This window comes from Varroa destructor, unplaced genomic scaffold (assembly GCF_002443255.2).
Source record: "Varroa destructor unplaced genomic scaffold, Vdes_3.0 BEIS01000001.1, whole genome shotgun sequence".
In the NCBI taxonomy this organism is placed as follows: Eukaryota; Metazoa; Arthropoda; class Arachnida; order Mesostigmata; family Varroidae; genus Varroa; species Varroa destructor.
The window spans coordinates 45,961,934-45,975,213 of record NW_019211454.1 but is presented as its reverse complement, the minus strand read 5'-3'; the positions used below and the strand labels follow the sequence as shown (position 1 = coordinate 45,975,213).

General features: G+C 41.9%; 2 protein-coding genes and 1 long non-coding RNA gene across 6 annotated transcripts in view; 2 read left to right on the top strand and 1 right to left on the bottom strand.

Annotated features, from left to right (window-relative positions):
- LOC111244146 (uncharacterized) overlaps positions 1-13,280 on the bottom strand; it is a 93,514-nt gene that overhangs the window by 49,912 nt on the left and 30,322 nt on the right. The gene's annotated exons all lie outside the window — the stretch shown is intronic.
- The window catches only part of LOC147758712 (uncharacterized), a 60,843-nt gene continuing 50,947 nt past the window's right edge, over positions 3,385-13,280 (top strand). For both annotated transcript variants that reach the window (XM_086979001.1, XM_086979029.1), the window contains exon 1: positions 3,385-3,617. In XM_086979001.1, coding sequence (XP_086835127.1) covers positions 3,532-3,617 — 86 coding nt within the window. In that variant the 5' untranslated portion in view covers positions 3,385-3,531. The remainder of the gene's footprint in view (positions 3,618-13,280) is intronic.
- Positions 6,816-8,707, top strand: LOC111244177 (uncharacterized). The gene is made up of 3 exons (XR_002670774.2): positions 6,816-6,891; positions 7,531-7,600; positions 8,277-8,707. It is a non-coding gene; the product is annotated as an uncharacterized LOC111244177 (long non-coding RNA).

The following is a 13,280-nucleotide window of genomic DNA, read 5'->3' as shown; positions in this document are numbered from 1 at the left end:
GACCTACTGTAGATAGCAGAAGAAAACGTCATATCGGCGTACTTCTTCCAGAATGGCGAACGTATTTTTTTTAGAAGTTTGTCTACATATCCTACGAACTGTTGCACAGTCATGGGGAGCTGAAGTATCTCAAGGGAGACCATGTGTTTTCTAACAAAATCGTAGTATACCGCCTCGATAACAGTGCAAGTTCGGATAAGTTCGGAGCTGGCTGCTTAAGAACAGAAGCATACATTGCGATGCGCACATATGGCCTTTAGAACAATTTGAAGTTGTTGGATTACTACGCGATTCCAACAACTTTCAACATAACAACGCCGACTCGCTTACGCGTGCTATCCGGAATAATTTGCAGAATTGCAATTGAAATAGGGCTGTGAGTTGTTTAAAGCCAATTATCCGTTTGCGCTGCTTAGAAAGCATTCTAATGTCCTGTAGACAGGACGTCAAAAAATAGGTACAATGAGACCAATCACCTCTATGCGTTCTCGTTTTACTGTCCGTCATCACCACTTTCCAAACAATCCGCGGCAATATGATGGAACTGTTGGCAAGGAGATTACAGACAGGATTATGAGTGTGTGGTAGAACGTATGTAACCCTCACGTATAGAGTCAAGTGCTGTGTATATCTTTTAAGCATGAAATATGTCCAGATAGAGTTGTCGTCTGTACGGGCGGCAGCTGTTGCAATGAACTATTCGCCCCCCGAGATCTTTTGTGACGTGAGGGTGGCATGGACTGTCTATGGTGGTGCTTCTGTTACATTTGCTTTGCCAGTTGCTATAGTAAAAGTGGAACCAGCAGCAATAACAAATGCAGCGTCAACGAGCAGCCACCGCTTCTGCACTATGTTTACCTGCAACAACAGCGGCGGCAGCACCGTCTGCATTAACGTGTTCCGCCCCCAACGTGTGATTTTCACGACCTTTTGGCCGCTACTGAAGTTGTTTGGATTCGTACATTTATTCACTCGCTGGCAACGCTAACAGCGCGATGGCTGTAACGCTATTTTTTTGAAGGTCAAACCGTTCGATGCAATATATATATATATATATATATATTTTTTTGTTACTACAGTGGCAAGATGGGCGGGAAATCAAGTAAGCGACCAGCCAGGCAAGTCGACCCAGACAAACCAGCCAACAAAATTCACCAAATCAACAGATAGTCAACCATTGAAGCGAAACAAAACGGCTTGTAGACGTCGATCGGAAACAAGAGTGTATCCATGACAAGACTTATTAGAAATGGCATGTTTACACCCCGACTATAACGATCACCACCAGCAGCGCTAGTTCTGCTGTACGCGCCCACCGGATCCCATAGAATGCGCTCAGAGCTACCAATTCAGCGTCGCCGTGACAACTGTTGTTGGTAATAATAAATCGTGACGGTAATGACTACCGCCGATAACCAACTGGACGACAAAATGTCCACTCCGTCGGCTACTGCTCAAAGCCAACGGCAAATCAACCCTGCTGTTTTTCTTCTTGGTGATGTCCGTGATGGTTGCGCGTACCTTATACGAACAATCGCAATGTAAAGACAGATAGTCAGCCAAACAGGCCTATATATGGGTACACGCCACACGTACGACTGCCAGTTGAGGAAAAGGGGGAATTTGCCCACAGACTATTGAAACTGTGCGTCGACCAACCGAATCGTTTAGCCGTACAAACCGTGTTGACGGTACTATACCGGTGCGACAGTCGATGCACTGCAAAGTCAATGCTACTTGATATGGGTATGCTACCGGCGTTTGATCATGTTGTTATATTAATGTAAAATCTACAGACATCTACATCTATAAAACAGTGGCGACAACAACGGCCACGCAACGAAACAGCGTCAGGGAAGTTAGCATGTGGTGAGATGCTGGCTTTCAGTAGAAAACGGCGAGCGAACGAACGACTAAAGTCTATTTGCAATAGCGATGCCATCGTTCTATAGACATTTGGATGTATGTGCGTATCGTATGAAGGCGGTGGATGTCGTACCGACATCGCCGCTAAAATTGAGCTGCTTTGCCCCGGGGCCCCATAGGCGCTTTGGTACCGCGCCACCTGTAGCTGTATGAATTGCACGAAAGCACAGTAATAAGTCTTACGGATTTAATCATAATTGCCCAATCGGCTGTGGGAATGTGTGACTGGGTCCAATCAAACATCTACAACCACCATTGGTCAAGTGTGCGTCATATATCGCCATACTGGCTGCAATCACTGGCCACCGATGACCGAACAGATGTTACCTCTGCAATAACCCGCCGGATCAGTCGAGGCAGACAAATATATTTTTGCCTAACGCCTTATTTTTGCCACTCGCAGTAGAACATGGACAAAAAAAGGGGGGAGGGGGAGGGGGAAGGGGGGCAAGCGTCTGCAGCGTTTTTTCGCTGGACAATTCTTGACTTACGTATGCGAAGAACTGCAATAAGGAAACACCGTAAGCGGCAGAAAAGACCGAGCATTCCTCACAGGCAATTACCTGTGCCCATCCTCGTTTTCATAATCTTCCAGCCATTGTAGTAAGCTTCGCTCAAGCACGAAACATCTCAGGCTCAGGAGATATCCTTAAATGTCGCCTATTCGGCTGGCCATGACGAACAAAATAGATTGTTTTTTCTAACACATTATCTATCACCGGATGCCTATACCTACTTGAATTCTTTTCAAGGTCGTGTGCAACATCCCGCAAGTCATAATGAAAAATCATTACTTAATCTCATTGAACACATGTCCTACTACTGCGTAAGTACCGTATGGTTGTATGTATCTGTTATACTAAAGATGTGATGAATTCGATGCTTATGATTATTAGAAACGTGACAAGGTTATGACGACAGATACGTTAATGAAGACAGCCACGTACGTTACAAGTAAATTCGCAAAGACGATTGTTCGAATAGGGAAAAGGGATTCTAAAATGTAAACTTAACATGAAGGCCATCTCGTGCTCCAGCTGGTTTGAACCCTGGCTGCACGATAACCAGAGGTGGCAATAATACTACATCAGTAAACAACGCGTAGCGGATTTTCACAGTGCACGCGTTTTAGCCAATTCATGCATCAAAACATTATTATGTAAGAAGAGATAACAAAAAAAAACAACGAGGGAGAATTGGCTGCTCGGCTAAGCTTTACCTACGCGTACTTCTCGTCACGACAATGTAATTGTTATGCTGGTACGATTTGCTCCTGCCTCGAGCTGCTGCTGCGGCGGCTGCTGCTAGGCGATTCAATGATTTCCCCAGCTAAATATTTATTTATATCTACATTATTAGCTGGCTGCAGCCGATCTATCTCGCAGTGATAGTGCGCAGACGCAAGGGCGGCCAATGTCTATTGCGCGGCGCTGCGAGCTTCTCAAAGAGTGACGATTTCACATAGATCTCACAGCGTTTAGCTCTTCGAGCTGAAACGCTAAGTTGGTAGAAAAAGAAATGATAGAACGGCTCTTCAGAAGAGTCGGCATATAGTGTCTTCTGCTTAGGTATCAACAAATCGAAAGAAGGCATACGACAACTACAATGCTCGTGTCGAGGGTCGATTGGCTGGACTGCACTTCTTCTGGAAGAAGAAGCACGACCGGCTGCGAGAAACCGTTGAATCACAGGTACGTTAGGCTGATACAATGGTTTATGTTAAGTAGGGACTATTTATTGTCGTTTCTTCTGAATGAGCATCGTGAATTCAGACGTTCGGGATTCGAGAATGAGTCTGACATTGAAATGTGCATAAGCCCTATACCATTACAGTGTTGAAAACGACTACATGCATACAGATACAGGTCTCCTAGGATCAGCCATACCGTGAAGAGGCGTGTGTCCTTTGAAGTGATCATGTACACTTCAAAGGATATGGACAAACGTTTGCACGCAGTACATGATGTAGATTGAAACTCATCCATTTGGTGTTTCGACGTTACGTTGTACCAATAAAAATGTAACTGTGGGTAGTTAACGAATTAGGCCAAATTAGGCGAGTATCGTCTGCATACATGCCTATGTTTCTTCTACCGACCTCCGCCGTTAGACCAGAAGCGTTCACTCGATTATCGCCAATACATTAGTTGCGGATTGTGTCGTCGAGCAAAAAGGCGAATCCTTTTTCTATCTTTCCCGCGCGTCCGTTACAATATATTCCATGGTACCGTTGTGGCGACTACAACGTCGGCCTCCAACTCCTGCTAAAGTGATGGTATTTTGTCTGCAACGTTCTGCTGTTACGTTGTCGGCGTGCCATGTCTGTCGCATCAAATAAGATAGATGCGTGCATACTTCGACGCCGCGGTACTGGGCGGTAAAATCGGATCGCGCGCGCGACTGTCTGCCTCGGTTCAACGATCGGTGAACGGGCGAACTTTTTCAATTTGGGGCAGCCCCAGAAGAAGACCATCTGGGATGGTCTATCTCCTAGTGATGGTCTTAGTAAACGTTGATGCAGCTGTTGCTTATGTTGCTATTGCTGTTACTCCGCTATAACCTGCAGACGAGGGCTACCCAAGATCAAACGACTGCTACGCAAGAAACAGCTTCATCTAAAGGAAAAAAATAAGAGATTCAATTCCCATGTCAAGCTAGCTACTTTCTTAACACTGACTCTTCGACAATTTTAGTTAGATATTTACTCGAATAACACGTGTATATGGGAAGTGTTTCAGTATGGGACACTCAGTCAGAATAGACTTAAAACAATAATTATTACTCATAAATATAGAAAACAAATAATAGTAAACGGAAACGGAGTCTATCGTCTCTAGTACCGTGACTGGACATGAATTAAGGCACAACATTCGGAAAAATTTGCTTTTTTTTCTTTGTGTTGAAGATAATATACACTGAAGTGTAGCTTCGTTATGCCCATTATGGATGTGCGGAACATCGAAATCATTTTGGTAGTCATAAAGTCATTCGTGCCTATAGGGATCAAATGGGACATATTATGAAGTATATAGGTATTTTTGTTATTGAGGCATCTTCACACGGATCTGGGTCCGTCCGTATATACTAATCTACAGGTCTCTTGGAAATGAGCTGGATCTCTTGAGTTTGCACTCAGGCCAGCAGCAGTGTGAGGCACAAAGCTATTTCATCCCATAATGTTGACGGTGACAATAGGTGAAATTAAGCGTGTTTGCAAAACGTGAGCAGAAACGCAGCTGGTCAACGGTTCACTAGAGGAGTCTGTTCTGAGGGAATCGTAGCGTTCGTGAGCGTAGTAGGAACGCGCATTGAACATTTGAATACCTGAACAGACACTAAATGCCCTAGGGGACAGATAAAGCCACCGACCTGGTTCTATGGTCCGTGCTGATGACTTTATTGTCATTATATAGCAGTAAAATGTGGCGGATATGGATCTCGTCGGTTACCTCATCGCGAGTTCGGGGAAACTGTTACACCGCTTATAGACGGGAGATTTCGACGCTGGCTGGCGTAGAGAGTCCGTGCCAAACTGAAATAGCAAAAATGACGCTCGGAAGCCAACCATTTGGTAGTGACCGATTCGTCGCTTCGAGTAAGCTGTTATTACAGAATTTCGTATAGAAATGTATATCCACATGGAAATCAAATTGTTCATCAAAACGACGATGTCATCGTCGCCTACTACTGACGGTTCAGAACGATGACGTCCCTTCAGCGATTCCACCATTTTCCAGATACTACGAGTTCATTAGAAGGTTAAAAGCGTTGATTAAACGTAAAAGGTAACGTAAACTTTTTCGTGTGCCTAAAGTGTGTGAATAATAAAATTTTACGGTAAACATTTGTTGTTACATATCGCTAACGGTGGTTCCAACCTTTCGACGGTTGTTGCATAAGATCCGTTGCATTTTACACAAACGCGTAGCGATGTTAGATCAGATCTAGATTCCGATCTATGGAATTATCTTCCCAGTAATCTAGCATTAATTCATGAAACAATACGAAGCACCCATACGCAGTGATAGCTTGCCTTTCCTTTTACCACTTCCGAACGTGCGAAACTTTTCGATTTTTTTTAATATATCGTGAATTTGCAGACTTAATAACACTTAACAATGTTTCCTTTTCCCATTGTTTCGGTCGAAGCGCGAGTGGCAAGAAACTACGAGATCAGATACTGTCCATTACGTCGAACAAGCACATGACAAGGCAAGGGAGAGAGATAAGAGACAATGTTTGATTTCACTTCATAGAAATGCTAGGCTTCATATATTACTTTCTCCTGGTTCATTAGTGGACTTTTTAAAAAAAAAACTTATTATTTCGACGCCAATGTCTTTTGACGACTTGACGTCAATGTCAATTAGAATTCATCGAATTAATGCGACGACTAGGACACCCGTTGTTACACACTAGCTAGCAGCTTTTGGGTCACCATCCGAATAAACTTACTACAAACATGGCATTGGTATGCCTTAACTCTAAGGCACAAGGCAACCGCGTCGAACAGGGTGGTTGAAATTGATTCCACTGGAATACTTTGGGTTGATGCTTATTTTTCACTTAAAGCTAGCATACCCGTTCATACTTGTAAAAGGGGACCCATGTCCTAAAGTAATTTTTGGAGGTAAGTCTTAAGTTTCGTTGAATTCTGTAACTTTTGGTTTAAACAAGAAAACACGACGAATTAGCAGCTTATGACGGTAAGTTATATCAATATGAGAGTTGTGCCTCTTCTCAGAGGCTACCCACTAAATTAATAGAAGCACGCATCCACACTGGACCAGTTTTTGCATAGAACCTTACATTTTGAGTTTGTAATTATAAATTGGTATTATCAACTTAATTCCAACAGTTTGTCACTTCGAATTTTTTTGGTTTTTTCTAGGACATCCTACATACTTCGTCGTGCATTTAACAAAGCGGCCAAATAGTACTGCTTGACCTTTTACACACATAATTGTGAGTTATTTTTAAAATTCAGTACTTCTAGAGCTATGCATTTAGGACAATAATCCTTCTATCCTGGTATTATCAGGCATTCCAGCTAGCCACAAAACCTCATCATCAGCTAAATCGGAGTGTTTAGATTTACAAGTTTTTTCCTTATCCTGTGCTTCTCCTGGTATTCCTTATTTGAGGCACTAAGATATGGCCGGATGTGGCATATGAAGGCCTCGATAAAAGTTGTAAATGAAGTTCGTGTAGATTGACGCGTTTCCATACTCTGCGTAAATTGCTATGGGCGCAATGTAGCTGCATTATTTTCTGTAGAAAAAACTATCTAGGGGTATACGTGGGAAGACAAAAATTTGTCCCATTGACAGAAAATTGAAACACATTTCGGTAAACTTCTCTTTACGAAGAATATGAGATTATAAATATAATAAATACTTATTATATTATAATAATGGGTTGAATCAGGCGTAACGGTGAGGTTAGAAATTATCTAACCGAACAGTATGGTACATGAGTTACCATCCTTTAGATAGTCTTACAAGATAAGCTCCTACAGTGGATACGTAATGAAACAGTATGAGCAGACATGCTAATAATGAATATTTTCTTGGCGTTTTTCCTCGAACGGATTCACCGTTCCAGTGGCGACAGGAGCACCTCCAAGGAGGACGTATGTCGCGTAAGGCAACATCTCCCTGACAGCTTGAAAAACGTAACTTGGGAATTTGAAAATGTTCACTTATATTTTTTACCACTATTTTCTTTCTGTTGATATTTTGGGACACGTAAAATGAAAAGTCTCAAGCCGCCTGGTGACTTTTTTCATTTGTCTAAATACGTTTATTTCACCCTGTACGTAGAAATCAGGGGTAATCGTCAGATTGTTGTACAATTCCGAATGGCTAAGCAGCTGTAGATATCAACTGCGGCGTGTTTTGTTGACGAAAGCGCCATTGGCAACAGCATTTCGTAGGCCTATTTTTGACCTTCTAAAAAAACGAGCTGATCTGCGATTATACGAGTACACTGGACATGCGTCTTCGCGTGGCATCGGCTGACCTTCACGTAAGGGCGCCCGTTTCTACGGCGTGATGCGGCATCTGCTTTATCGACAACAATTCCAATACAGTACAGTCGAATTAAGTGATGCACCTTTCCCTCAGAAATATGTATCTTATAAATGTGTATACAACGTTTCTGGAATGCTAGTGTCGTAATAATAACATTTAGATTATGATTGTTCGTCACTCTTATCACCGAAACCCGAGTGCTAGTCGGGGGGTGGTTGTTTTTGTTGTAGCCCAGGGTTTTTCTCTTCTATTTCTATATAATAATAGTACGCCAAAATAACTCCAGATCACCACCAATCTTCTTCTATCATTTTTCAGACTGATGCCTCCACGAATTTCAGTGCTGCTGGTAACAACTTTGGATGTTTGCCTTACGTTTATAAGCCCTCTTTTCCCGTTTCCCCGACGTCCTTCTATTTTCTTTGCTATTTCCCGTAGGAAGACGTACACATTTGTAGATTCGTAGAAGTTTACCGGCGGCCCAGTACTGTTTGTGTGTGCATCGTTTTGCCAAAGAAAACTGAAAAGATACATAAGACGCCACTTCGATCGACAGGAGTTGGGGCTGCGACGACCTTGACCACATCGTAACGGTCATTATATCTCGCGTAATGTATCAAGTCGAACACTAATATTAAATTTCGGATTGTATGTGCCTCAAGGGACAAATGGTCAAAGATTAAATAGCATCAGCAGTGTAAAAGACAATATTAATGTAAGAGAAGGGGACGAACAGAATTCGAAAAGAAGAAGAGGAATAAATTTAGCTATTGACTAATCGGAAATACGTCATTCGTTAAATGACTGTCAGCCACAAAGTTTGAAGATAGTCGTGGTGAGATAATATGATGTAGTTGTCCTGTTTGTCTTTGAGTAGGTCTTGGAACAATTTATAAACGTGAGACAAATTCACCAGTTCAAAATTTACGTGTACTTGCTACAATCTGTAAGGGGAACTAACCGTTTGATTATTTATCCCATAGACCTGCGAAATGAAACGATGGAAAGACCAACGGTTTCATAGAAAATACACGCCAATAGGTAGAATCATAGTCTAACACACAGTGATCAGCAACAGTATTACTAACGATAATAAGAGTCCAGTCACTGAATGATTTTTTACACCGTAAAAGTAACAACGCTGGTGCTATTAGAACATCCTCGTATAATTCAGTATTTATCAAGAATGTTGATCTGGGCTAGATTTACTTTATCAGCGCAAAACGCCGAGCTGAAGCTAGTTACGATATGATTATGTGTGTTATGTCAAAGTTCGGCGGTGCCTTCAAGACTAATTATTCATTGTCTTATGGGCGCTGTCAAATCGGTAACGTTTATATACAAAGTGTTATAAAATCACTACGGCTTCTTGCCCTGCTCTCTTGAAACAGCGGTACCATCCAAACGAAAATACCTATTATATATCAGAACGTCAGATCGAATCACATCTTAGCATTATCTTGTGCTAATAAACGATATAAACACGTGAACCAAATTCTGAACCGATAGATCTCTATAATTCAAGCTTTGTAATTATGATCAGGGTCCCGACTATCTTCATGGTTAGGCAGTCGGCCATCGCCGTTGTTTGTATTGTTCCACAACAATAGCTTGTCCAACGAACCGTACGACTAGCCGTGATCACAAGCGGGTTCCTCCTTATTAGCACAATATTTCTTATACCGATTATAAACGGTAATACACAACAAGCATTGGATGGACAGACACCCTCACATGGTAGATACCTAAAAACGCGAGGCGCCCAAAGGTGTAATGATAGGCATATGTTAATTAACTATGATGCTTTTTAAATAGTACCAGTCATTTTGAAAAATACGTGCGTTTTATGTGAGCGATCACAGTTAGACCAGGGTGGCGCTGAGATTCCTTGAGACACTTTTCACTTGTTACAGGTAGGTTATTAGAAAAAAAAAAACGTAGAAAAATGAAATGATACTGGGGTTTGATGGTGCTGATTTACCGGTCGCTCTTTTATGATGCAATGCCTGTAAGCAAAATGGACCTTTCCGATTGCTCACATCGTCATACTCCTAGGATAGAATTCCAGTTAATCCTGACGAATTAGTGGATGGACAGAATATTCTCAGCAAATGATGGTATAACAATTGAACAGACTTGCGAACGCGGTCGGTTATTTTTATAGCAACGCCTTAATGTGTGGTAACGATTACCACCGTTGTGGAGAGACGAAAAATCTATGCGGTTTTAGCGTATGCCTACGTGTTTAGATTATGCTACGCTTTACAGTGTAGATAAATGCTCTATGAATATTATTATTACCGACGTCGCGTGCGTATCGAAATTCAAGTCGCACACGTACGACGCTATTGGGGTTTGAGCGAATATTGGCTTTAAACGAAATTGAAAACTTTCTAAGTCGATGGTCTGCGTCATCGTCAGCTTCATTCGACTTCTGAAGAGCCTGAGAAAGACATCCAAGAGGCAAACTTGAAGATCTTCAAATTTAGAGGGTTTGAAAAAACATGAAAATGTCTTGTAAAACTTGGTATAGAAATTGATTTGCGTTTTCTACATAAGCTTCAGCGGCATTTCTTGCCTTTGAACCCTTGTATCCTTGGGACTTTTAGCTTATTATCTATTCAAGACATAATTCCAGTAAATATTTTTTACATACAAGGTTTCTTACAGCTCTTTACTGAGCTTGTGCCCACGATTGTTGCTTGACGACGCGCTGTTGCAACCAAAACGGTTATCTGTAAATTAAAAAATGAATCTTTCTAAAACTACGAGCAAGTAAGTTAGGTCCAAAATTTGAGGTACAATCGTAACGAATGGTGGTTTAATTAAATAAGCATTACTGTGAGAATTGACACTTGTAGCATATGTGAAACATTTTGTTGAAATCTTTGTTTTTGTTTAGAAATACTTCGTAGAAGGCAGCCTCAATTTAAATGTACTACCCGACAATTGCTAAGGTGCAACATAGCAGTATAATTCTCCAGCGCCAAACAGCTATTCAGAATCTACAACTCACTGTAATCGTATTCTATACAAAGCTTATTTTTTTTAGCAAACGATTGCCAATTTGTTTATACTCTCGAGATCTCAATGCAGATATTCTGGGAAATATATACCGGAAACATATATATCGCAACATCTCAATTACCCAGATGTCTTCTCTCCTAAATTTACCTTAAATGGAAATTCCGATAACCCAGTTCCACAGGGAGTCCGCAAAAGTTCTATAGTAATCTCTCTAGTTGATAAAACGTTACGTGCGAGATGATGGCGAATACTCATTATTGAATGTAAGGCTATACACATCACAGTGGCTTTGTCCATAAGGACTATAAGGTGCTGCTAATAGTCCTACCACAAGGTTCCGCCATGCCGTCGACAGATGCAGGTAACCACCCAAGAGGTCCGCCTGTCTAAATATCGACATAACACCTTCAGTTTGAGCCAATATCATTCCTTCATGTCTGAGGCAGCGCCTTGGTCGAATGCCATCACACGGATCTGTTTGATTCTGTATAGTTCTACCCCTGACGCGACCCTTTGCCAATGAGTTCAATTATGCTTATCGTTAAATGAGTGAAAACTATACATATACATATATGCATTCTTACAAACGATATTGGCCGCTCATCTGTATAAAAGTATGTATCTGTTTGTTATGTCATTGCAGAATAAGAGAAAATATAATGATTTATAGTGGATACGCCTGCACTGGTTAGACAGTAATGCCAATATTTTAAGACTATTGGTATAATGAGCGCTCATAATAAACATTGTTTTCCACATTACCTGGTAATGGAATATATTGTTAATCCCGTTGTTCAAACACCCTAGCGATGTCGAGTACGCAAATGGCTTGGCTGAGAGCCAATGAACCAATCAGCAAAACAGCGTAATGCAAAGCTCAACTGTACTTCAGATAAACTTCAAGTTCGTACAATGCTTATGGGTATTTCTTTCACAAGAAAATAAGTTAGCATTAGTTTAGCTTACTATCAAATGTTAAAAAGTTATTATATCAGAAAGAAGTTATTTCAGTGAATACACGCTAGTCACCTAGTCTTAGAAGCTTCCTTGTCTTAAAATACAAGCGGTAGTATTATCTAGATTTAAGTAATCTTCTCCTTGTGTGCCGAGCAGCTGATCGGGCGTAAAAATCTAGATAACGGCCCATATGTTATGCTGTGATAACATAGCCAACGCTGTTGCGCTTTCTAATCCCACCTACAGCACGTTTATTAGAGGCATGGATGCTAATCTCGACTAATAGAATGTAATTGTCGATAACATTTGATGGACCCACAATTGACTGATAGCTTAAACCCCAAATCAAATTCAGTGTCGACAAATGTAAAATATTTCTAACGGCATTACACATGTCTGCATGACGGTTTTGACACTACCGCCTCTATAGGGACTGATCTTAAATTTATGGGTTGTCGTGTCAATCGCTGGGGTAGGGAGTGACACTTAGGACCAGCCCTCCGTAGGTCAATCGGGTCCATAGTGCAATCGAGCGAACGACAATTGCTTAGTCAGGCGGTAGTAACCGTTTACTTGGTCAGAGCTAAGTGGTAATCGTTGCGTGTACGGGCAGAGGAGTATTTTCTTTTTTAGCACAATGAAGGGTTCACAGATGAACACTCAGACATTCTCACAGACATGCATACGCCGGGGAGCAAATTCAAGTACACAATTTAGCAGGAAGACAGGTCGCAAATTATACTGAGGTAGCATACAGGCCATTTTAGATGAACGGGAAATCAACTAGAAGCCCGAACAAGACCACACGATCCGTATGGAATCGTTACAACGGCCGCAGTAGCTGACTGAGGTAGAAAGCAATTGACACTTTCGCTTTCACCGTTAGCTCTACCGTTGTACATCGGGGGTCGTAGGCGTGGAGCAGCGGAACCGTAAGTCAAGGCAAACTTGTGGAAGGTACGCAAAGGTGGACTGGATAGAAGCGGTACGTACGATCGAAGTATGGCAGCGCGTAACTAACCCAGATCGGTTAGTCGTTGCTGACTTTGGTTGGTATCTGTTTCGGTTGTGGTGGACGCAATAGTGACGCCAATAACGATGACGCCAGAACGCATGCACAGCATAAAAAGGTTTCCTTTTGCGCGCAGCACGTTGTACGCTACTACAATATGAGTGGCCACGCACAGTCAATGCGTGGCTAAAATAAATCACCGATTTACAGGCGGGGAGTTTACCAAGGTCGCCCTTCTTCGCGGTGACGGTAGCAGAACTGCTGAGCATGCAATAGTGGGGTTCCAAAACAGACTGAGCTGGTGGCTAAACTGCCAGTGGTGACCG